Source organism: Scleropages formosus, chromosome 10, assembly GCF_900964775.1.
Source record: "Scleropages formosus chromosome 10, fSclFor1.1, whole genome shotgun sequence".
Lineage (NCBI taxonomy): Eukaryota > Metazoa > Chordata > Actinopteri > Osteoglossiformes > Osteoglossidae > Scleropages > Scleropages formosus.
In genome coordinates, this window is record NC_041815.1 from 29,150,802 (window position 1) to 29,176,059 (window position 25,258).

Consider the following 25,258-nt stretch of genomic DNA (forward strand, 5'->3'; position numbering starts at 1 on the left):
GAGAGTCGGGACGGTTCACCTGCGGTCACCTGCAAGGCCGAGCCGCTCTAGGCCGAGCTCCGCGGGGAGCCGCACGTGTCCTCAAGCGCACCGCCACGGAAGCGTTACAATAAAAAAAAAAAAAAAATCCAGATTGTAAATAAAATAAAGAGATCGATAGAAGAAATAAAATGAAATAAAACGGAATTAGATCAAATGAAAAAATGACATAAGTAAATGAATGAGCGAATGAGTAAACACTATATCGAAGATGTTCTAAATTCCACGGCCTCCTGTACGCCCTCCATAGAGCGGGGCTTCGAGGCACAAGGCTTGTTTTGGAGGAGCGCGCTGTGTGGGAGTGGGCTTTTTCACACTTACAGTAAACTCCAGAGCGCGGTGGGGGGGGATACCCAGCCTCCTTCCAGGGGCCTTTTGCTCTCACATGTTTTACTTATTGCTCCGTACAGCCGGAGTCCCTGCCACTGAAATGAAGCGTGAATGCGAGAAAGTGCCGCGGCCTCGGCGCCTGTGCCGTCAGCAGGGGTTTTTAAATGAAGCAGCCGCCCCGCGGGTCAAACGTACACGTCCGTCGGCACATCCGTCAGCATCCGCTGGGATTCGCCGACTCTCCGGCCGCCGCTGCGTTGCTCGGTGGGCTCGGCGCCTCCGGGAAATTCTGTTTTCAAGAAACAAGCTCTTAATATCTAATAATATATTGGTTTATCTGGAAAAAAATAGAAACATTGTGGTCCGGGGGGGGGGGGAAGTCCCGTCAGTCTTCTGCTATTACAAATGTTTAGTGAGTTGCTGTTTTAGACTAAAAAAAAGAGAAAAAACCAGAAGCTTTCAAGAATCCCATATTGTTATATACATGTTATATATATTACATTTTACTAGTAATATTATGAATATACATATATATTACATATGTATTTCTATATTATGTATATTACATGATATTATTCATGTTACATATATGTACGTCATTATTTTATGAGGTCAGAGAACGAACGCGTTCACAAAAAAATGGTCATTTCAGAAATCACACTCTTTCACCGAGAAATGCAGGGCTCAGAAGCGTCCGCACATCATCGAAGGAGCTTTTAGCGCTGCTTAATTTCAAATGATGCTATTCTGAGGGAGGTACTTACCCGGAATAGCTCCGAGAAGAATGAGACAGCGGTATAAATGGATACAAGATTCCAGGATGCTTAAAACCGTCAGTCGGATGTCAGAAACCCGTCAGAAAAGCGTCTCCTGGACAAATAATTGTGAATGGAAACGACGAAAATTTGAAAGATTCTCCGTTGGAGGGTGGGAAGCGGGTTTGGCCAGGTCCAGCTTTCTGGTGGGTCTGGGGTTCGAATCCCGCTTGGGGTGCCTTGTGATGGACTGGTGTCCCGTCCTGGGTATGTCCCCTCCCCCTGGGCCAAGTGGCTTCAGTCAGTGTGTGTGTGTGTGTGTGTGTGTGTGTGAGTGTGTGAGAGAGAGATTCTCCATTGTTCTGTATGTGCAAATCATGACTTTATACACCTGCTCAACATCCAGCATCAGAATAATATTTTGCCGTCACCTGATTTTTCGAATTGCGCCCTGAGCTTCTGATACATTTTCTCAGCAGGTCAGTCACAAGTTAAACATGTTCATGAGTGGAAGGTTAGTCCCTTAAAATATCACCATGATGTGCTCAGTTCACTGTCCAGCTTGTGGAACTTCAAAGATTTCCACCTATGCCATTTATCACAGTTTTACTTCCTTTTCAGTAAACATAATCTGACTTTAAGGGTGTGGCAGAAACGTTCAGCAGGCCGACTGAGGTGGTCGGAGTGGATGAATGGGGACAGTGTGAGGAACATGGATTTCCATGAGCTCAAATGTCACTAGAAGAGAACATCTGTTGCGTGTGCATGGTTTTACTTCCCTTTTAAGCGGAACTTGTGCGTGTCGTCCGGATGACGGAAAGAAATGGAAAGCAAATATTAAAGATATTTTGTTTCACATTTTCTTCCCCATCAATTTCATAGAATATTGTCCTCTTTCTAGTCATGGTTGCTTTTAATTTTTCCCTTTTACATCTGAAAGCAGTCACCTCCCAGTTCTATATGATCATAAGGCCACGGTGGAAGATCACACACGCTGGCTGAAACCACTTATCCCAAGTGGGGTCGGGGCAAACTGGAGCCTAAAGCAGCAACGCAGGGTGCAGGGGACTCACCCAGGACGGGACAGCAGTCTATCACAGGGCACCCCAACCAGGGCTCGAACCCAAGGCCAGAGAGCAGGAGCCAGTTGGGCCCGCCACCGCGCCGCCGCATCTCCTTCCCGGCGAAAGCTGCTGTGCAAAATATTGTATACGGTGTAAATTTCCATAGAATATATAGAGAAACAGCTGAGTTGTATGCATTTCTGATTATTAATTATTTGCATATTATTACTGAACCTTAAACTGCATGCAAAATCGTGCTATTTCAAGTAACCAAGAAAAAAGTCAAGCTGCCATTGGATTTGCAAAAAATATTTTTTAATCTAACTTCATCACTAATCATTGGAATTCACCGGCGGCATAGAAATGGTTTACATACACAGCACATGTGCGCGACAGTCCCCCTTTCCACAAAAGCCTTTTGTTTGCACAAATCTGTAAATGTGCTGCTTTACCTGTACTTGCCAAAACTGTGATCCAGTTAATGTACATTTCCTCTGGCGGCTCGGAGACTGCAGGATGTCGTTGTCTTTTATGTGCTTGTTACTCTTTCTGCATCTCATGGGGTTTTGTGCTGCCTAGATAGTGCTGCACAGTGTCCACCTGCTGCGTTGTGTGTATTCTATTGTACTCATAAATTACATCTTGTGTGAGCTATGCTCGCTGCGAGGTGTGGCACCATGACAGTCGTTTCACCTGAACCTGTGCAAAGGATATTTTGTTTCTGCTGTGCTCCTATATAATGAACAGAAAATAGAGTGAAAATAAATGAAGTGGTAATTTGGGGTTGCGGTGGGTTGGACCGGGTCTGCTTGGGGTGCCTTGTGATGGACTGGCATCCTGTCCTGGGTGTGTGTGTGTGTGCGTGTGTGTCGCAGCCTTATGCCCTGTGTTGCCAGGTTAGGCTCTGGTTCCCCGTGACCCTGTATGGGACAAGCAGTTCAGAAAGTGTGTGTGAAGTGGTAATGTAGTGGTTTGAGTCACTGCCTTTCGACCCAGAGGTTGCAAGTTTCAATCTCACCTCTGACTGTAGTACCCTGGGCCTTGAGCAAGGTACTACATGATTCATGAAATTGCTCTGGTAAATTTACCCAGCTGTAAGTTTAAACAGTAATTATAATAGGTAGATTAACACTGCAAGACAGTTGCTTCGGAAAGTGTCAGCTACATGAATGTAAATCTCAGTCTAACAAGATCTATGACAGACAACTACCAGATAACCTGTCATATAGCGTTTTTTGTTTTAAGATCAAAGGAAGTTGCCAGTGGGACACGTTTTAATTGAGAATTATATAATAATATATTGATATTCCAGGGGGGTGCGGTGGCGCAGTGGGTTGGACCACAGTCCTGCTCTCCGGTGGGTCTGGGGTTCGAGTCCCGCTTGGGGTACCTTGCGACGGACTGGCGTCCCGTCCTGGGTGTGTCCCCTCCCCCTCCGGCCTTACGCCCTGTGTTGCCGGGTAGGCTCCGGTTCCCCGTGACCCCATATGGGACAAGCGGCTCTGAAGATGTGTGTGTGTGTGTGTGTGTGTGTGTGTGTGTGTGTATATTGATATTCCCAGTGAGTGGAAATAAACTTCAAATTTTGGCATATGTTTTCAATTCACTGAAAATAGTACGTTAAGACATTTAGAAGTAGAGACATTGTATAGTTTAACTGTGACTGGGTGTTTGAATTTTTAATTGTACTCATTAAATTCTTTTAGAAACGAATACCGCACATGCTACGCCATAACGCCGTTGTCATGGAAACAACGCAAGTAGCGCACGTCCGGCCGGAAGTTGCGTGAGTTCCCTTGCGCAGTTTGCGCATGTCTACGGAGGATCCGCGCGAGACTGAAGCGCGCGAAGGCGCTGAGAATAAGGCGGTCGCGCTGGAAACAACGAAAGCTTCTTAAGGACGAAACCGTGATTGCAGCCGCGTCCCCTCAGCTACGTGCTTTTCGCTGCCTTCAGGCAAACTAAGTTGGGAAAGTGCGACGATGCCGAAGCCCGAGTTCAGCCCTGCGAGTCTGTGAAGCGCCGCCGCCGCCGCCGCACTTTGCCAGTTCGTTCGTTGCGTTGCCGTTGTAACCGTTGTTGTGTGTCGAGCGCGCGCGCGCTCCCCCCATCTTCGCGGGTGAGTCAGTCGCGAGCTAAGCTAGCTAGTATGCTAAGCTAAATGAAGCTAAACAAAGAGATGCTAACACTCAGCTCGCTGCGTAGGAAGTGACTGAGGCAGCCAGAAGGTTCGTAAAGATGTATGTCATTAAGAGCAGGAATTGGATACGATAATTATTAATAATAATGGCCACTGCACTGGACGGTGTCTTGCGAAGTAGTGGTCAGAGTGAGAGAGAGAGTGAGAGTGAGAGTGAGTCAGTCAGTCAGACTGAGCCGTTCGTTCTCGGTTCGTCTTTTCGTCAAATTCGGCCCGGCCGGGCCAACTTGAATGACGGCACTGAGTCCGGTAAAACATCATGCCAACAACACGGCGGGCATGCCTGCCATGATGATGCGCCATGGTTAACTTGACTGTAACATGATGACATCATCACGCCTGGTACGGCCCGGCGGCACAGTTTTTCTCTAAGTGTTCTTAGGGTCGACACTAGTGAAGCAGGATCATTAAGTGGATGGATCATCATGATACTGAACGTGAATGTTGTGTGAGGAAGGAAGCAACAAACCCAGTGATTCCCCACTCCTAATTTTAAATAGTGCAAACCACCAGGTATTAATAATTGGAGTGCGCAGGTAACTCGGTAAGCAGGACTAGTGTAAATGGTGGTAAAGCAGGTAACGATTGGAGTGCGCTTCAAGGTAACTCGGTAAACAGGACTAGTGTAAATGGCGGTAAAAAGCTGTGCTTCCTGTTCGGTTCTCTGTTCCGGAAAAGGCCGCGATGCCTCGGGAGGATGACGACGTGCGGAAGACGTTCATCCTCAACACCACGGAGAACTACTTTGCCCTCCGGCCGTCGTCCGCCTGCAGCGCGACGCCTCTGACCGACCGTCCGGCGCTCGACGCCTTCTTGGACGACGGCAACGAGTTCGTGTTGTCTGTGCGCCAGAGCGACGGCGAGCTGCGCATGTCTAACAAGGTGACGTTTACACTTGGCTCGTTCGTTCGCTCGTCATTATCCGGTGAAGCTGGTAGCGTGGTGGTTAGAGCTGCTACCTTTGGACTCACAGGTTCGAGTCCCACCTCCGGCTGTAGTACCCTTATGCGAGGTACTTACCCTAAATTGCTTCAGTGAAATTACACAGTTGTACAAATGGGTAAATAATTGTAAATATCTCAACGTTCTAAGTGGCTTTGGAGAAAAGTGTCAGCTACATGAATAAATAAATGTAGGTATCTATAAAGGTGGATCCCAGCTTCCTAATGTCTCCTTGACACACACCCCATGGAGTGGTCCTGATAAACCGACACGCACTGTTTACCGTGGTCCCCCCATAGATCGATTCGGCAGACGACAAAGTCCTGGTTTTTTTCAAGCTTCGTCCCACTGTGATCACAGAGGACAACCTTCACCAGAACATCCTGGTGTCCTCCATGCTGGAGTCTCCCATCAGCACCCTGTACCAAGCTATGAGGCAGGTGTTTGCACCTGTTCTCCTGAAGGTGAGCACAGCATCTGGTTGCAATGTTTGGATCTTGAACTGAAGATGAAGCTGTGGTTATTTTCCAGTAGTAACGAAGGTGACGGCAGGTAGTTAAACAGTTAGAGCTGCTGTCTTTGGCTCCGAAGGGCACCGATTCAAATCCCACCCTCTGCCATAGTATCCTTGAATAAAGTATTTACCCTAAATTGCTCCTTTAAAAGCTACCCAGCTGTATAAATGGGTAAATAGCTTACCATTGTAAGTGGTTGTGGAGAAAAGTGTAAGATAAATGTGAATGTAATGCTTTCCTTAATCTCCGAAGGATGAGAAGTGGAGTAAGACCTTTGACCCTAAACTCCAGAGCTTACTGAACGAGCTAGAAGTAGGTCTGGGTTCTGTGGTAAGGCGATCGGACCCAAGTCATGCGGGGACGGAGAGTGTGAAGGAAGATGATGTCTGGGGTAAGTACTGGCAAAGACATTTCTTCAACTTTAACAAAAAGCAATAATGAGCAAAACACAGAAAAAAATAATCCCTTGTTGTGTTTTGAGGTTGACACTCTATAGTAACACCACCAGAGTGGTGAAATCAGTGTGTGAGTTCATTGTTGGCCACCCACCCTGGTCCTTGGGATTGTTATTTTACTATCAAGTGCGTTTCACACGGATCCTTTATAGCAGTTTGTGTCTAAACCTGTTGCATGGGAGACATTTGGTAAGTTGCTGAGTAATGAGTGTGAGGATTGAGGATTGAAGTTAAACAGTCTTATCTCATGCAAAACACATGACGGTGCCAGGAGTAGAAAGTGCAGCAACTCTGAAGGTCTCATGAGAGATGCTGTCATACCAGCTGACTGTTTTTATTTTATAAACCTCGCTCCTCAAGGTGTGTGTGAGCTAAGTGAAGCACTAACTTGTCCCACAGGTATTCTGACCCCCTGTGATGAGTATCATTACTGGGAAGACCTCTCAAAGGTGGCAGAGAAGCCCAGCATGAGGGACAGAGCTGCTCATTTTGCTGAGCTCTTTCAGCCCTTGGAGAAGGTACTGCTGCTTTCTCGTACCTCAGGCATGCAGTACTCTGTCTTAAACTGGACGAGTCTTGCGCCACTTGATCGTGTCTGTCTGGGTCACCAGGAGTTCAGCAGTCTGGAGAACGTGGCCCTCGGCGACGCCCTGGAGCTTGTCGAGAGCACTCGGGACGCAGTAGATGAGGTCTGGAGGCAGAACGAGCATGACCAGTATCCCGAGGCTCGCATGCAGCGGCTCATGGATGTCATTGGTACGTTTTGAAAGAGCACGTGCTGAGATGTTCCTGGTGATCTTCAGTGACAGTGCTCTGCTCCTCTAGGTCACCTCCATTTGGAGACCTTGTGTGATACCCATATGCCTTGTATATTCTGGACCTCTGATTTGTTCTTTTCATTTGGGCTTTTGATTTTTAGCTTGATCTGAGTCTTTTCTTACTTATCAAACCAGGTTAAGTACCGTTCATAACATTGAGGAACAGCACATTCTTTTGACCCAATTCTTTAACCACATTGCCAGCTGTAGCTCTGATTGGTTGTGGGGAGCTGCTTCTAAAGCGTTCTATCTGTGCTTGCAGGTAGTGCCCTGGCCAGGTATGTGCAGAAGAAGCTGAGCTCAGTAAAATTGTGGGAGGAGCCTTTCTTTATCGTCAGGGAGAACCTGAGAGCCGGATTGGCTGTGTGCGAACATTGGGCAGGGACTTGTGAGCATCTCACGGGGCAACTCTGGAAACGATACGGCCCACATCAGTGGAGAGGCGACAAGCATCGGCCCCAGCTGCTACAGAGCCTGGCCAGCCGGCTTGAAGAGGTTTGTGTGGGTCTTTATATTTGACATTTTTCTACACAAGCGTGTACAGCAGAAGCAAAATACAGTTGTCCTCAACTTATGAACTTAATTGTCACCAAGAGTTGGTGTGTTATATTCAGAGCAGGGTGGACCGGGGCTCCTCTTCAGTTCTGTATGCACCTATTGGCGGCACGGTGGCATAGCAAGTAGCGCTGATTTCTCACAGAGCCTGGGTGGCGTGAGAGGATGTGGGTTTGATCCCTGCTCAGTCTGTGTGGAGTTTGGACATTATCCCTGTGTCTGCATGGATTTCCTCCGGGTGCTCTGGTTTCCTTCCACAGTCCAAAGACATGCTGTTCAGGTTCCCCCATAGTGTGTATGGATGAGTGACCCAGTGTAAGTAGTGTATCTAGCAGTGTAAGTCACTTGAGTGAGTAAGGTGTGTGGGCTGATGGCACTACCCAGAGTTCACTGGAAGTTGCTTTAAAGAAAAGCATCTGCTAAGTAAATAATTGTAAATGTAATGTATTTGTGCAGTGGGTGCTGCCAAAAATAGTGGCATTGGACTAAGTGGCTGTGCTTCGAAAATGTGGCTATTTCTCTCGTCTGTTGACGAAATCCACTTTCGTTTATACTGAGTCATAGGTCACTTTGGAGAAAAGCATCTCCTAAATGAATAAATGTAAATGTCAGCAGCCCTGACAAATCTGGGGACATCTATTTGCCCATTGAGTGACCTTTAGTGAGGGAATTTGAATTGTTATGGCAGCCTAAATCCTTTCTAAAAATTTTGTACAGGTGAAGAAATGTTACTTGAAGGTTCATAAGTTGGGTACAAACTACATACTTTGTGTTCATCTGTTGTCTTTTGAGCATTCCTGAGACACAGTTATGCTTTATATTTATTCATTTAGCTGACTTTTTTCCAAAGCAACTTACAATGTTAATCTGCTTATGCTTATTTACACATTTATACAGCTGGGTAATTTTACTTTTGCAGTTTAGGGTCAGAACCTTTTTCAGAGGTACTACAGTCAATGGTGGGACTCAAACCTGCAACCATTGGGTCCAAAGGCAGAAGGCCTAATCACTGCACCAGCACCTACCCCTTACCCCTCAGTGCAGGCAGTGTTGTCCTGGTGCTCTGATGGACGATGATGATGATGATGACCAAGTTCTCTGTCTCTGAAGATTTTGATGGTTCGCACTCTTCATGAGAAGCTGCTGAGATTGCTGCCACCAGGAAAACAGCAAGCACTCTGCACGGGCGCTGTGTTCGAACCCTTCTCCGGCCTCAAAGCACTGCACTACAACCCCTACACTGAGGTCAGACAACACTGGAAGTCACTTGTTGCCCTTCAGCTGTTTCTTCAGTGAAAAATCCTGTGCTGTTGGTAAATATTTGTGCAGAGCGTGTCCTGCTGGCCAGGGGGGTGCAGTGGCGCAGTGGGTTTGGTGTGTGCCTGCTCTTTGGTGGGTCTGGGGTTTGAGTCCTGCTTGGGGTGCCTTGTGACAGACTGGCATTCCCGTCCTGGGTGTGTCTCCTCCACCCTTGTGCCTTGTGTTGCCGGGTTGGGCTCCGGCTCCCCGCGACCCTTCTTGGGACCAGCGGTTTGAGTCTGTGTGTGCGTCCGTGTCCATGTCCTGCTGGATGTGTATTGACGTGAGCCTTGGTTGCTCTTGTCGGAACAGCCGCTATGGAAAGCCGCCGTTCTGCAGTTTGAACGCACCATCGCGCCTGCTGAGCTGGAGATTGCAACCAGATTGAAGGCCTGGATCGGGGAGGTTCAGGACAGCCCGCAGCAGGTGCCTGTACACAAGGAAGCAGGTTTTATTAGTGTGTTTCAGGGGCCACAAATAAAAGATGTTACTGCGAGGCGCAGGGAAGCTGAGCCCACCTAATAAATGTAAAGCCACCAAGCACTGAATGCCAGAGTCAACACTGATACTACACTTTTAATATTTTTTTGTGTGTTGTGGTACAGTGACTGCTTGGCAAACATCCATTTCTATCACAGCCCTAGTTAATCAAGATAGATGGTGAAAATGCTAGAATTTTCTGTGTGCTAACAGTTACCAAATAACTGTATTGAAATAAAATACAAAACTGCAGCCTCTTCTCCCCAGCTCATAACTTGTTATTTATATCTACTATACTCCCCAGGACTTGTACATTACAAAAGATAACGTGTGCTTTCTTTAAAGTTTTGCTCATTTTATTAAGTGAACACGGTGTGTACACTACGGTGCCACCTGACACTGAATTTGAGACGTGTGTCTTTCAGCTGATGTTCTTTCAGAGTTTGCCATACCCCACGTCTTTCAGTTATTGACAAGCAAAAATCTCTCACCGTTCTCTTCTTTCAGCTTCTTCAGGCTTTTCAGAAATACAAGGAATTAATAAAACGACCCACCGTAAGCAAGAATCTCTTGTCCGAGAGGGAAACCTTACTTGCAAAGCTTTTAGACTACATTAAAGGTGAGCGCTTCTTGCAGAAAACATCTAAACAGGAGCTAGTTTGGTGTTCCGTCTCATCTTGTAGCCATGCTGTGAATCAGTTGGTGATGTATCTGAGCATGTCGTTTCGATCCAGGCCTACGCTCAGATTTTGAGGGCCGTTGCCATGGTATTCCAGGGGAGAAGTCTGGCCCGATAGCCGGTAAAAACCTTCCAGAGGTGGTCAACAACATTGTGTGGGTCAGGCAACTCCTGCTGAAGGTGAGCAGATGCCAGTCTGGCCCCTTTTACCTGAAGCGCCATGTGGAAAATTGAGCCGTATGGTTCAGCCCTGCGACACCATGTATCGTCGTGAAATAAATGGCATTGGGTCAAAATCATACAAAAGAGAGGACATGTCTGCGGAATTTTTTTTTGGCATTCTAGTTGTTCCAAACATGTCCATTCATTGTTCTTGTTTGATATTTTTCTGCAAATAGGAGTGGAGAAAAACAGGACTGTAATTGTTTAAACTGTCTCGGTGGCTTCCTTGACATGCAAATGCCAACACATCACTCCTGCTCCTTCTGTGCCTCTGAAATGATGAATCCTTTTTCAGGAAGGCTCCCAAAACACACTTTTTTAACAGATAAATTTACATCACACCATATTTCGCAATCACCTTTAAAATTTTTTTGAACTGGATTCAGTTCCATAGGCAGCTACTTGTGTGATGTGGAATCAGAGAAACTGATTGTATTTCAGCAATCCTGTTTATATCTAAAGCTCTATGACTGCTGTGAAATGCACTTTTATTTATTCTGAGTTGTACATCACTGTTGAGACACGTGTCGTCGAAGTAAATGGGTTTAAAAGTGTGTCAAAGAATGAATGTATTGCCTTGCGGTAGGTGGAGGATTCCATGAGAATGGCTGAGACCCTTCTCTCTGACCTGTCCGGCTACCGCTCCTTCATGAGGCTCACCGACGACCTGCAGGAGCTGCTGCGGAGCTATGAACAGGAGCAGTTCAACGACTGGTCCCGTGAGATCCAAACTGGGCTGTCGGACCCCAAGTCTGGCATCAGGTCATTCTCTCCCCCATGTGGGTGGGGGAAGGGCAGGAAGCGGTATAAAATATTCAGCAGCCAATGTCAGCAGTTTATGACCAACAGCAGTGTGTGAAGTGTGTCGGGCATCAGGCCAATCAGAGAGTTTGTTTTTATTTACCAGTGAAATTGTTTACCTGATATCTCTCTCCACTTTAAGTCCTGACTGTGGTAATGAATAACAACAGTGGAAAAATTTTGTTCTTATTTATGTCATAATGCCAACTACAATTTGGAGTTGTCTCTGAGAGGATGCCCACTCTGCCCCAGTTTAAACAAGGTTTATTATTTATTACATGTGAGTAGGATTATAGATGCAGATAAATTGACAAGGATCCTTCCCCTTATAAATGCTTATTTATGTGTGATACCAGTGTGGTTGGTTGGTGTACACTGCCTTCGATGGGTTAAAAAAAAAAAAAAAAAAAAAAAACCCTTTAAGCGTCCTAGTACAGTAGTTCTGGGTTCCCCATCCTGTGTGACAGTGTTTAGTGAGCTGGGCGCGTTCCTCCTCTCAGTCTGCAGGCCAGTAATCGAGTGATGGAGTTGGACCATGTTGATGGGAAGCTGAAGATCCAGTACTCGGACCGCCTGGTGACACTGCTCAGGGAGGTGCGCCAACTCTCAGCCCTGGGCTTTGCCATTCCTGCCAAGATCCAGCAGGCTGCCAACACGGCGGACAAGTTCTACCGACAGGCTCTCATCCTCAAGCAGGCCAGTACCTATTTTGCATCTTCCAGGCGAGCTACCTCGATAGGGGAGTGACCTAGCTGTTGGGGGCACAGCTGCTTTGCCACGGCCACCCAGTCTGCATCGCAGCATTTCAATTGCTTTAATTTCCTCAAGTGGTCCGTTTGGCCTCTCGACAGGTGGCTCACTTTTACAACACAATTGACCAGCAGATGATTCCCTCCCAAAAACCCATGATGCTCAGTTATGCACTGGCATTCGAACAAGTGATCAAGGTAGACTACATTTTGCAAGGAACGCCATTTCTTTGTCTTGGACCATGGTTTCCTAGAGTCTCACTTCTTTGTATGTTCTGTGCATTTAAAAGCAAAATCCTAGGTCACACTCCCGGGATTCGGGAGGAAAGTTGCAGATCACCTGGGACAACCCCAAAGAGTTAGAGCTGTACATTGGCAAACTGCAGGTGGCGGCCGAGCGCCTATCCACTGAGAACAGGAAGCTGAGGAAGTGGCATGCCGACTTCACAGAGAAGGTATTCAATGGTCCACCACAACTGATGTGTGGGCTTCATCACAGCCACCTGAGAAACGCAGATGTTTCAAGCTGATTCGGTGTTTCTCATTGTTCTGATCATTCCTACAGGTAGTGGCACTCATGAACATTGATCTGCTTCGTCACCAGCAGCGCTGGAAGGATGGGCTGCAGGATCTCCGCACTGGGTTTGCCACCTTGGAGGCCCAGGTAGGAATCGGTGGAGTTTTAAGGAGTTATAGGTGTGGTGCAGAGAAGGACTTGTGCTGATAGACTTTTACCACAGCTGTGCTAAACCTGTTGTGATGAAATCCAGTCTCAAGGGTGACAGGCTCTACTGGTTCTTCTTCCACCTTCTCATTTACTGGATTCATTACGGTGCTTTATTTTGGTAGGAAGTCTGGTGTTCACCTAGCATTCCAGGCGTGCCCTGCTGTCACATGTGCGAGAATGGTCACGTAGTTGTGTCACAGGGATTCCGGCCAGGAGACATGCAGGCCTGGAGGCAGCACTGGAACCACCAGCTTTACAAGGCCCTGGAGCACCAGTACCAGGCCGGTCTTGAGGCCCTCAACAGGAACCTGCCTGAGATCCATGTAGATCTCACCTTCAAGTGAGCTGTCCACATGAGCATCTGCTTGGCACAAGGCCTTCAACAGTCCTGTTTCAGAACACACATTTGCTTTATATTTATCTTTTCACTTACTTTTTTACACTCAACTATACTGTTGCTTTAATTTTTTGTGTTTTCCCTTTTGCGTGTCTCAAAAGACAAGGCAGGTTGCAGTTACGCCCTCCGTTTGAGGAGGTGAGGGCAAAATACTTCCGGGAGATGAAGAGGTTCATCTCCATTCCCAACCAGTTTAAGGGCCTCAGTGAATCGGGGGAGAAGTCTGTTTTTTCCATAATGATTGACAGGAACGCCAGCAGCTTCGTCACGGTCTTCAACAAAGCAGAGGCCCTGTTCTCCAGGCTCGCAGGGGTGCAGGACAAGTTCAAGGTGTGTAGCTCTCAGGGAGGGACAAGGGCCAGGGTGTGTCTCCAGCTTCTCGATCGCAGTGGTGAACGTCTTCAACCAGAGGAAGCCCTGCAAGGGCTTTCAGTTTGCTTTTGTCACTGCTCAAGAATTGCCCAGTGCTGTGCCAGTGGCTTCGGAGTCCTGTTGTTTTCGCTGCATTGGTTTTGCAACGGCTGGAGTAAGCGAGTAATGGGTCTCACACCCGGGGATTCCCTGGTTGGCTCGACATGTTCTCCCTTTCTCACAGAATGTACTTCAGTAAACCACAGTTTCTGTCACCCGACAAGCTAAAACCACCAGTTGAAAAAACACACATCGTCTTAGTCGAGGAAGGTGCATTTGTATAATATTTACTGTTCATCACAACACTATGAAACATTATGGATAAACCTGTAAGTGATTTTGTGTATTGGCTTTTTTACTAAAAATTAAAAAAAAGAAAATATGGTGCATATTTTTTTGGTTCATTTGTCCACGTTGCTGTGATGATAGGGGGTGCAGTGGCGCAGTGGGTTGGACCGCAGTCCTGCTCTCCGGTGGGTCTGGGGTTCGAGTCCCGCTTGGGGTGCCTTGCGACGGACTGGCGTCCCGTCCTGGGTGTGTCCCCTCCCCCTCCAGCCTTACGCCCTGTGTTGCCGGGTTGGCTCCGGTTCCCCGCGACCCCGTATGGGACAAGTGGATCTGAAAGTGTGTGTGTGTGTGTGCTATGATGATCCACTTGATATGATCTCTTTTTTTTTTTTCCTCCCCTTTCTCTATTTAACTAGGAGGAGAGCTTTGAGGGAGACTGTTAGGTTGTCTACCAGAAGTGACCTTACTGTCCTTGCGTGTTGCGTGTAGCTGTACAGTGAAGGCTGCGCTGAACCTCAGGACAATTCGATTGTTTCCAGTTGTGATAACTGCTAAAGATCCTGAGGCCTATTGGGAACAGGGCCCTCTTTGTTCTGCATTACTCTGCTGATGCAGTCATTTAAGTTTCACTTCCTGCTTGCAGCACAAACGCAACTGAAAACTGTATGTATAGCTGCTGAAATCTGGCTGTATAAAACAAGAGGCAGTCCCAGAGCACACCTGCATCCAGCCACATTGCGCTCAGTCTCTGCCAGCACTGAACCCACTCTGCCCGCATTTGAACCCACACTGCACCATGAAAGCAAGCCCTGAAACGTCAGGGTAAGCCCCCGCTTCTTTCTTTCCGCAGGACTGGGTGGTGCTGGGCCAGGTGGACATCGAAGCACTGGTGGACAGAAACCTTCACACTGTGCAGGACTGGGAGAGGAACTTCAAGGCCTTGAAAGCCAGGGGCAAAGAGGCTGAGCGTTTACCCAGGTAGCAGAGTACAACAGCGTTGAGGTCCTCTTGACCCCAGAGGCTTGGAAACTCTGATTTAAATCACACACTGCAGGAGGTTCATGGGTATCTGGCACCATCTCCCCTGATATGTAGGCTGCTACGTCAAGTGTCAAAAGCGATGGATTTCAGCTGTTGGGTTCCTATGCTTTGCCCAGTAGTTTCTCTGCCCACTGGTGTGTGAAAGCTTCAGTGCTCTTGTCAACACAGCCAACATTCCTTCGTGTCACTCCCGTTTCTCGTGTCCCACCTCTGTTGAGCTCTTTTAAACTGTAGTATTTTAAACAGTATAAATTTTAAAACTCTTTTTTTAAACTCTTGAACATTTGCACCATTCAGATCACTTGTATGTCTCTGAAATCACTGAACCACTATGCAGTTGAGGAATAGACCTCCCTGGGGCAGCAGGTTGCATAGTGATTAGCGGAGCCGGTGCCTTCCTGTTGAAGGAACCGGGTTTGAGTTCCATCGCTGGCTGTAGTACCCTTGATCAACGTACTGACCCTGAACCGATACAGTAAAATAACCCTGCAGCATAAATGGGCAAATCATTGTCGAAAATGAGAAAAACATCAGGTGATTAATCACTGATACTAATAGTAGTAGTAATAATAATTATGGTTTTCAGCTTTGACAGGAATCATTTTAAGGAAAATCACTTAGTCAACATACTAGAAAACTGCTGCAGGTACATTTCCATATATTTTGAAAAGAGTAATTATTTTAAGGTTTATTATTGTAAATTGTGTTCAAAGTGGGGGTGCGGTGGCGCAGTGGGTTGGGCCGCAGTCCTACTCTCCGGTGGGTCTGGGGTTCGAGTCCCGCTTGGGGTGCCTTGCGACGGACTGGCGTCCCGTCCTGGGTGTGTCCCCTCCCCCTCCGGCCTTACGCCCTGTGTTACCGGGTAGGCTCCGGTTCCCCGTGACCCCGTATGGGACAAGCGGTTCTGAAAATGTGTGTGTGTGTGTGTGTGTGTGTTCAAAGTGAAAAAATAATTATCGCTGAATAATTGGAGACTGGTTTCTGTGTTTTTACAAGGCCGAAAAACAACTATTAGTCATTGCAGAAGTGTGGATCTTTTAAAACTAATACAGATAAAATTGGCTGAACGCTGTTGGGATTGATCTTTGTCGGTCTGTTTTGGTTTCTGTGAGGCTCGATAAGGAGGTACAGTAAAGCTTCGCATTTTATTGCTGTTTCTGCAGACTTTCGCCAGGTGTTATCCATCACAGATGTACACACTTGCCTTCACATGTCTGTTCTGCCTTTTTACACACACCGAAACTCACCTATCTGCTTGTACCCAAAACAAAAACTATTCAAGGCCTTTGTCTCTTATCTTTGCTTGTGTGGAAAATTACCAGTTGGAGGTGTATCCTGAGAATCTGTAAAGCAGAATGCAGTCAAATATATCATCCCTCTATATTAAGACAAGACATGATTAGTATAATGGAGAATACATGATAGGGTACACACACACACACACACACACACACACACACACACACACACACACACACACACATTTTCAGAACCGCTCGTCCCATACGGGGTCACGGGGAACCGGAGCCAACCCGGTAACACAGGGCGTAAGGCTGGAGGGGGAGGGGACACACCCAGGACAGGACGCCAGTCTGTCGCAAGGCACCCCAAGCGGGACTCGAACCCCAGACCCACCAGAGAGCAGGACTGTGGTCCAACCCACTGCACCACCACACCCCCTCCACATGATACGGTTAAAAAAAAAAAAAAAAAAAAGTAAGAAGGTGAACACACACCAAATGTTATTGTATTATAATGTGATTTCAATGGTGCCATGCATTCAGTGCACAGCTCAGTCACAAGCATATATCGGGGTCCTGAGGAGTAGAGATGACCATTGCTGTCCCTCTCCACAGCTCGGAGAAGGTGGACTGTATAACAGTGAACTGCGAGCCTGTGAAGGCAGCTATCGATGACCTGATCCAGAGGCTGTTTGACGCTCTCCTCGTGTCTCTGAGGAAGTCTGTCCAAGGTGGGGACATCAGCAGGGTCCCCTGTTGCCGCTCAGTTCTGGAACGGGCTGTGACTGTGTGATTCAGAGGTGCCCACAGAATACGACAGAGTAAAGGGAAGTAGCTTGAGCTTAGATGTCTTCACTGCTCTTTAAAAGTTCCTTTGAAATTTTGTGGTGATGTTTGTGTGCGTTGTGCATTTTCATTTCTCCCTGTTTGCCTCTTGGTTTTTCACGATTGCTCTCTTCCCCTCGAGTCCTTTGTCTCGCTCTCATGTGTCTTGGTGGCCTCTGCTGTGTCACTCCAGGTCACACGCAGGACATCGACACATTTGTGACGCAAGCAATAGAGACACTTTCCACACGGCCAGAGAGCATCGATGAGATAGGCGAGGCCAACATCCAGCACGGGAAGCTTCTCACCAGGAAACCTGAAGTAATGATTGACTTGTAATCGGTGTCTAGAGCTCTTCATGTAACAGTCTGTCTATAAATTAAGGTTTTGTTCAACAGAACTGAAATGCATACAGAGTGTATATAGAATTACCTAATAAAGCTATTTGGTTCACATACCACCAACAGATTGTAGGTGGTCCCAAATTTACGATGGGGTTACATTCTGAGAAACCCATCGTAAGTCAAAAATATCATGAGTTGAAAATTCATTTAATACACCTAACACATACCTCTGCATGACAGAATGGGAGATGCGGATCGCTGCTGCTGCCCAGCATCATGAGAGCGTATCGCTCCACATATTGCTTGCCTGGGAAAAAATCTAAATTCAAAATTCGAAGTACGGTTTCTGAATGTCTATCACCAGCTCACCATCATAAAATCGAAAAAATCGTAAGTCGAACCATCGTAAATCGGAGACCACCTGTATGTGAATTTCAAAATGTATCAGATTAAAGATTTCCAATTAATTAAAAATATACAGGATGCTTTTATTAAAAAAAAATAAAGTTAAAAGCAGTTGAACATCACCTTTGACTCCGTTAATAGCTGGCCACGTGAACACTGCAGCATCGTCTTCACAGCATTCTCTGTGTCCACAGATCCTGTCCCAGTTCCAGGAGGCGGAGGATAAGAACAGGCTGCTGCGCACTGTAGCTGGCGGTGGCCTCGACTCCATCAGCACCCTCAGGGCCAAATGGGACAAGTTTGAGCTCATGATGGACAGCCATCAGCTTGTGGTCAAAGAGCAGGTGATGGATCAGAGATCTGCAGGGTGGCCTCCCAGAGCCCACTGCTGCAGTACTCTGTTTAAACTGTGCATAGCCTAAGACTGCTGGGATTAAGCTGGGTGGGATCAATGTCACACACAGTCTGTTTCCCTGTGAAGTTGTGTCCTCACCTCGTTGTTCATCATCAGTTCCGATACACTGGCCACTGTACTGGATGACAAAGCACTGTTCAGACTTCTGATTTTATTAAAATTGCATAGCTCAGTGAACACCTGGAAGACTGTTGTTCATTGCTCCTGCAGATGGAGGTGATGAGGTCCAATGTTCAGTGTCGTGTGCAAGCCTACCAGCAGGACCTGGAGAAGTTCCGTGCTCGCTGGGACCAGCTGAAGCCCAGCGACGACATTGTGGAGTCGGCGGACCTGGAGGCCCTTGAGAAGTGTGTCCACAATATCAAAGACAAGAAGACAGAGTTTGATGAACTAGAGAACTCACGAAAGAAGCTCATGTAGGTTCTCTTATTATTTTCTGCACTGGTCCTCAGCTGCTGTTGGGTTGTGCTGCTAAGAAGGCGAGTAGAGCTGGGGGCCTAACCTGACGTGACCATCTGCTCTTCTAGCGGGGATTGTCACCACTTTGATCTGGATCCTCCTGACTTCTCACTGGCACTTGAGACCTTCAGAGACATTGAGGAGGTTTCCCAGATGTGGTCCCTCTATGAAGAATTCCAGGGCGGTCTTCAGGACATGGCCAAGGAGGACTGGATCACGTTCAGGTGAGGCTCTGCTCTTGAAAGCGAGTGACCTGTTGGCTTTGCCTGCAGTGATGAGACACATACCTTTGCACCACTTCTAGGAGTAAAACCCACATTTTTGAGGAGTTTCTCTTCTCCTGGCATGACAAGCTGAGAAAACTCAACAAGCACACCACCATGACGGTTAAACTGCAGAAAGAGGTCGACAGGTACAAGGTACGTTCTGCGTTTTCCGGCTTCTGTCGTCTGAAGTGAGGATTAATGATGTGGTAACAGAAGCAAAAAGGCAAACGAGCGAGGATGTTGTTAAATAGGACTTTTGTTTCCTGTCATACGTCTTAGAAGTCGTCAGCTCTCCCCTTGTGGTGTGTCTTGCAGGGACTTGTTCCTGTACTGAAGTATGTGCGTGGCGAGCACCTTTCGCAGGACCACTGGCTAGACCTTTTCCGGTTCCTGGGCCTCCCCAGGGGTACAACGCTCGAGGGACTTCTTTTCGGGGACCTTCTGAAGGTGGCAGATGTCATCATGGAAAAGGCCCTGGAGCTCAAGGTGGGCTTCCTGTCATTCTCCCTTCTGAAGGCATTTGATGAAAGCCTTTCTCACCTGTCAGTCTATATGTAAAACATTAAACATTTTGAGTCAATGGAAAGATACAGGAAGGAGTTTGACATGCGTTTGCGCCTAACTGTGGTTGGCTGAGCGGATGCTGACTCTTGCCTTGACTCCGCTCTCCTCCAGGAACTGAATGGGCGTGCCCAGGCCGAGGTGACCATCCGCGAGGCCCTACGGGAGCTGGACCTCTGGGGCGCTGCGGCCACTTTCACCCTCACCGACTACATAGACAGCCAGGGCAGGAGCACCAAGCTCATCAAGGACTGGAAGGACACGGTGAGCCAGGTTGGTGACAACCGCTGCCTGCTTCAGTCCTTGAAAGACTCGCCCCACTTCCGGGCCTTCGCTGACAAGGTTTCGCTATGGGAGACCCGGCTGGCCGACCTGGATGAATATCTACACAGCCTCAACGCCACCCAGAGGAAGTGGGTCTACCTGGAGCCCATCTTTGGGCGTGGTGCACTGCCCAGGGAGCAGGCCCGTTTCAGCAGGGTGGACGCCGACTACAGGTGGGCACGTTCACCAACTCTGGAAACGGGCGTCTCTGTGTCTATTTTTGTCTGAGTGTGTGTTTTAGTGTCTCTGTCTGTGTGTGAAAGTGTCTGTCTCAGTTTGGGCCAGAAGGTGCAGGTCATATCCCCAGTTGGTGAGCTTTTGTGTGCGTTTCTGTACATCGATATGTTTTATTCCAGTTGAATGTGTGAAGGTGTTTGTGGCCAAGCCAAAGACCGCCAGCTTATCTCGAGTACCATGTGGCCCCATAGGTCCATCTTGGCTGACGTGCACAGGGACAGCAGGGTGATGTCCTTGGCGGCGCGCGCCGGCATCCGCAGCTCCCTCGTCACCATCCTGGACCAGCTACAGAGATGCCAGCGCTCCCTTAACGACTTCCTGGAGGTAACGCGCCCACCTGCACTCGCTGCAGCGGTCACGGTTTCGGCAAAACGCTCGCATTTCTTGCGAACAGTAGTTCCTGGAGTTTGAATGAGGACAATATCAATAACAGAATCAACACGTCCCTGTCATACAGTCCCATTCAGTTAGCAGTTGATACAAATTTATTTCTTGGAAAGTACAAATCTATTTAGGTACCACTTCACCAATCGGAGTATTTGTATACAGCCTCAAGAGAAACTGCCCCCGAACGTGACTTAAAACCAGAGATCTTGGTTGGTTTCTGAGGAAAATGAACCACAGGACTGCAAGCTGCCTGTGAATTTTTCAGCCACACGTCACAGACGGATTGCGACACAGAGTGGTTTGTCAGCCACCTTTTTTTTTTTTTTTTTTTTTTTTTAATAATACGTGGTGTTGGGGTGGGACATGAAAATGTGTCACAGATGAGGTGGCTGGCAGGGGCTCTCGATGAGATGCTCCTAGTTTGGTCTGTAAGAACAGGAACTATTAATAAATGTGCCAGTTTTGTTGTCCTGAAACGGTTCATCTCGGGCCATCCTGTCCAACAGCAGAAATCCCCTGATACTCAAACGATAGTGGGTGATTTGACTACATATTGTGAACGCTCCAAAGCCCCGTATGCATTCCCCACTCCTGATATGATTGGAGCCACGCTCGAGCAGCTGTGGGTAGTTTAGGCACACCGTGTCCGGGAATGGCAACATTAGGCCTTCTAGTGGCTTCGGGTTGCGGCCTTGGCCCGGGGGCCAGGTAGCGACCTTGATCCATACCCTCCTCTCTGTTTGTCCGTCCAGGAGAAGCGCTCTTCCTTCCCGCGCTTCTATTTCATTGGCGACGACGACCTGCTGGAGATCCTGGGCCAGGCCACCAACCCTTCCGTCATCCAGTCCCACCTCAAGAAGCTCTTTGCTGGTGGGTTTATTTAAAAATGGAGTTGTGGTGTTGCGTCATCCCTCTGAGAATGACTTCAGTGCACAGTTATCTCCAAGGGCCTGATTTTCCTCACAGGCTTAAAGTTCTCCATCTAACATACCAGACACCAGTTTATGGCCCTGCTGTTGTCTTTGAGGAGGGACTTGAGCTCCAGAGTTGAGACCAGCAGGTGGCCCAATGGTTAGAGCTGCTGCCTTTGCACTCAAAGGACTCAAGTCTGAATCCCACCTATACCTACTACTAACCTTGATGTAGGTACTTACCCTGAACAGACAATACAAATTACCCAGGTGTATGAATGGGTAAATCAGTGCAAGTGAATATCACTGTCAGCTGCTTTGAAGAAGGGCATCAGATGAATGAATAAATAGTGGTATCGATGACGGGGGGTGCGGTGGCGCAGTGGGTTGGACCGCAGTCCTGCTCTCCGGTGGGTCTGGGGTTCAAGTCCCGCTTGGGGTGCCTTGCGGCGGACTGGCGTCCCGTCCTGGGTGTGTCCCCTTCCCCCTCCGGCCTTACGCCCTGTGCTGCCGGGTAGGCTCCGGTTCCCCGTGACCCCGTAAGGGACAAGCGGTTCTGAAAATGTGTGTGTGTGTGTGTGTGTGTGTGTGTGGTATCGATGACGGGTTGGGTGACCAGGTCTGCATCATGTGAAGCAGCACACACGCTATGTTTTGTTTGGTTTTCATTCTCACGTCTCAGAGTTTCCCACGAACAAACTTGACCTTTATAGAAGCACATCGTACATAGCATGGTTTGTATCTCTGACACACTGGAAGCCTTTCCGTGGAAAATATTTATATTTACATTTATTTGGGAAATGCTTTTCTCTAAAGTGACTTAGTGTTAAGATACTTCCACTGATTTACTTATTGATACATCTGGGTAGTGTTTTTTTTGACTGCACTCGTCAAAGGATTGCAGGAGGTATTAAAGGTTAAAGGTATTACAGCAGGAGGTAGGATTTGAATTAGCAGCCCGCACACACACATTGACTGAAGCTGCTTGTCCCGAGCGGGGTTGCGGTGAACTGGAGCCTAACCCGGCAACACAGGGTGTAGGGCCTGAGGGGGAGGGAATGCACCCAGGATGAGATGCCAGTCTGTTACAAGGCATCCCAAGCGGGGCTCGAGCCGCAGACCCACCAGAAAGCAGGCACAGGGCAAACCCGCTGTGCCACCGCCCCCCCCAACTAGCAACCTCCAAGTCCAATGGTAGCAGCTGTAACCATCACGCCACCTGCACTCAGTTTCTGGTGTCAGGAACAGGGGTGGTACCACAACACGGAGTCTCGCGTGTTGAGTCAGAGGCGAGTTTCACTTGATGTGGTGAAAGCATTTTCCATGGGATATGTATGTGCGTGTGTGTCTGTGTGTGGGCCTGGTGTGTATGATGGGTTTCCTGTGTTCCTGAACAGGGATCAATGCAGTGGACTTTGACGACCGCTATGAGCACATCACTGCCATGAGGTCCCTGGAGGGTGAGGAGGTCCCTCTGAGGAATATGGTTCGCATCTCCAGTGCTGTGGAGGTGAAGAGGCCGTGCCCTACTGCCTTATTCCTTTGTGTGTGTGTTGTGTTTGTATGTGTGTGCGTGCGCGCGACCCCTATACATATGCACGTGTGTGTGTGTTGGACAGGTGTGGCTCAGCGACCTCTCCGCTGAGATGAAGGAAACACTGAGACATCTTCTCTCTGAGTGTGTGGCTGCAGGGAAGAGAGGAGCGGTGGATCCCTCACGTTACCCTTCCCAGGTACAGGAGTGTAAGGTCACACCCTATCACTGCACATACAGCCTGCTCTTATACTTACACCCATTGATTTCTTTGGTCATGTTTTTGCTGGTGCCTGAAGTTTTTGGTCAATACATGTATCAATTAGTGTACATTCAATAAAACTTTTTTTAGCACTTATTGTATCAGCAGCTTTAGTATTTTAAAAACAAAAAAGGCAGTTGTGCTGTTATTGAAAGCTGTTTGTGTGTGTTCTGAGAGCGTCTTAGCTCTAAGAGGAGGCAGAGAGAGGCACTGTGTGGAGAATGCAAGCAGGATGGTCATGGTTCTCAGTTTCCTGTTTCAGTACCAGTCTCCTTCAGCCCTTAATGTGGGATGACGTCAGACAATAGCGATTAGGCCAAATTCTGTCTCTGTGTCGTGTCTGTGTGTGTTGAGATGCTGTAATCAGTCACTGAGATTTGTGGAAGAGGGTATTTGACACGGGTGCATGACGGTTGTGGTGTATGGGTCATAACCATAAAGGATAAGTACCTTGATTAAGGGGACTATGGCAGGAGCAGGGTTTGGGGCTTGAATCAGTGACCTTCAGGTTACAAGTGCAGCTCCTTAAGTGCTGTGCTTCCTGTTGAAGAGGGGAGTTTTGTTTGTGTGGGGAGTCGCAATGACTTGGGTGCTGATGCGCTTTCAGGTCCTGTGCCTGGCAGAGCAGATTCAGTTCACTGAGGATGTGGAGGGCGCCATTGCACAGCAGAGCCTGCAGCAGCTGGAGGTGGAGCTCATGGCCAAACTGGAGCACTACACCGGTCTGGACAGCAGCAGCGATGAGCTGGGTGGCGCAGGTTTGCTCTGTCTGTGTCTGTGTTATGCGGACTTGATACAAAGTCCATTGCATGGTCTTACCAGCTGCTTTCATGCATTTCTGTGTCCTGAGTTAAGATGCAGAACAAAATCGAAATGTAAAGCTAACCTTTTTGAAACTGAAAGTGTTTCCAGCATCACTCAGTGTTCCTCTTTGTCCCAGATTCCACTGTTCTGCAGCTGAAGCTCAAGGCCCTCATCCTGGACGTGATCCACAACCTGGAGGTGGTGAGGTATCTGCAGGAGATGCAAGTGCGCAGCTCTGACAGCTGGGCTTGGAGGAAGCAGCTGCGCTTCTACCTGCGCCAGGGTGGCCGCTGTCACATCCAGATGGTGGATGCTGAGTTCCAGTACACCTATGAATACCAGGTGCGTATGGGTTCCCGCGCAGGGCTTTCACAGAGTGCTCCTGCACCCTACCGTCTGGGTTGCTGTCAGAGATCTCATCAAGGTCGCCCGCGCTACTGCGTTCCTTCCGGAGACCTTCAGGGACACAGTCTCGGTTCAGCACATCACCGATGTTACCCCTGAAACAGTGGTGCCGCTCTCGTTCCCTCTACTTGCGTCCTTCTGAAAACATTACGTTACACTGGCACTCAGTTTTTCTTACCATCTCACATTCAAAGGCATAAATGTTTAGTGAATGTAAATTTTGATTCTCCAGCATTATTGAAGAGTATATGTGTGTGAGGGAAATTTGAGTTGTGTCCCCTGCTGGCAACTAGAGGGCAGTGCACACCCAAAGAAGGACCTGGTGGAGGTCTGTGTGACTGCAGAGGAACACGTCGCCGGGAGGTGTGGCGCGCTCTCTCAGCCTCTCCTCCCCCTTCTGTCCCAGGGCAATGCCGCGAAGCTGGTGCACACCCCCCTCACCGATAAGTGTTATCTCACACTCACACAAGCCATGAAGATGGGCCTGGGGGGCAACCCATACGGACCGGCCGGAACCGGCAAAACGGAGTCTGTCAAGGCCCTAGGCGGCCTGTTCGGCAGGCAGGTCCTGGTGTTCAACTGTGACGAGGTAAAAGAAGAGAGGCAGCTGTACTCTGTCTCTCTCACACACAGACACGCACACATGTACGTTCAACGGACTGATTTTTCAGTTTTCCTCCCCATCATGGTAGAGCACCGCAATGATACCAGTAGTGACACTTGAGTTACTGATACAGTGTCCATGTACTTGCACTTGGTGTTTTGCTCCCAGGCCATGCTGCATCCTCCCTGGATGGTGAGCTTCTCCAGTCATGCGTAGTGGTTTCAAGGGCAGAACCTTGCATGAACGTTCACAGTGGGCGTAACTCTTTCACAGGGCATCGACGTCAAGTCCATGGGCCGCATCTTTGTGGGGCTGGTGAAGTGCGGCGCCTGGGGCTGCTTTGACGAGTTCAACCGGCTTGAGGAGGCCGTCCTCTCGGCCGTGTCCATGCAGATCCAGGCCATCCAGAACTCTCTGAAGAACCAGAGGAGCAGCTGTGAACTGCTGGGCAAGGAGGTGAGGCCTTTGGCCTCTGCCCTATTGCGTCGCTGTGCTGCTCCCCGGTGG

At 48.3% G+C, this 25,258-nt stretch overlaps 1 protein-coding gene across 3 annotated transcripts in view; it reads left to right on the top strand.

Annotated features, from left to right (window-relative positions):
- Positions 1–3,997: 3,997 nt before the first annotated feature.
- Positions 3,998–25,258, top strand: part of dync2h1 (dynein cytoplasmic 2 heavy chain 1) — a 98,996-nt gene continuing 77,735 nt past the window's right edge. Inside the window, exons 1-35 of one of the 3 annotated variants that reach the window (XM_029255351.1) lie at positions 3,998–4,307; positions 5,067–5,270; positions 5,630–5,794; positions 6,098–6,236; positions 6,700–6,818; positions 6,912–7,056; positions 7,381–7,613; positions 8,784–8,918; positions 9,285–9,398; positions 9,960–10,071; positions 10,187–10,311; positions 10,940–11,115; positions 11,655–11,850; positions 12,006–12,101; positions 12,194–12,358; positions 12,469–12,567; positions 12,753–12,970; positions 13,129–13,357; positions 14,577–14,704; positions 16,624–16,739; positions 17,027–17,154; positions 17,777–17,926; positions 18,208–18,413; positions 18,525–18,680; positions 18,761–18,875; positions 19,038–19,208; positions 19,398–19,780; positions 20,036–20,168; positions 20,984–21,101; positions 22,540–22,652; positions 22,762–22,875; positions 23,546–23,696; positions 23,879–24,084; positions 24,554–24,736; positions 25,025–25,207. In XM_029255351.1, coding sequence (XP_029111184.1) covers positions 5,073–5,270; positions 5,630–5,794; positions 6,098–6,236; positions 6,700–6,818; positions 6,912–7,056; positions 7,381–7,613; positions 8,784–8,918; positions 9,285–9,398; positions 9,960–10,071; positions 10,187–10,311; positions 10,940–11,115; positions 11,655–11,850; positions 12,006–12,101; positions 12,194–12,358; positions 12,469–12,567; positions 12,753–12,970; positions 13,129–13,357; positions 14,577–14,704; positions 16,624–16,739; positions 17,027–17,154; positions 17,777–17,926; positions 18,208–18,413; positions 18,525–18,680; positions 18,761–18,875; positions 19,038–19,208; positions 19,398–19,780; positions 20,036–20,168; positions 20,984–21,101; positions 22,540–22,652; positions 22,762–22,875; positions 23,546–23,696; positions 23,879–24,084; positions 24,554–24,736; positions 25,025–25,207 — 5,418 coding nt within the window. In that variant the 5' untranslated portion in view covers positions 3,998–4,307; positions 5,067–5,072. Of the gene's footprint in view, positions 4,308–5,066; positions 5,271–5,629; positions 5,795–6,097; positions 6,237–6,699; positions 6,819–6,911; positions 7,057–7,380; positions 7,614–8,783; positions 8,919–9,284; positions 9,399–9,959; positions 10,072–10,186; positions 10,312–10,939; positions 11,116–11,654; positions 11,851–12,005; positions 12,102–12,193; positions 12,359–12,468; positions 12,568–12,752; positions 12,971–13,128; positions 13,358–14,576; positions 14,705–16,623; positions 16,740–17,026; positions 17,155–17,776; positions 17,927–18,207; positions 18,414–18,524; positions 18,681–18,760; positions 18,876–19,037; positions 19,209–19,397; positions 19,781–20,035; positions 20,169–20,983; positions 21,102–22,539; positions 22,653–22,761; positions 22,876–23,545; positions 23,697–23,878; positions 24,085–24,553; positions 24,737–25,024; positions 25,208–25,258 lie in introns of those variants that run through there. The other 2 variants (XM_029255352.1, XM_029255353.1) reach the window with 2 other exon arrangements.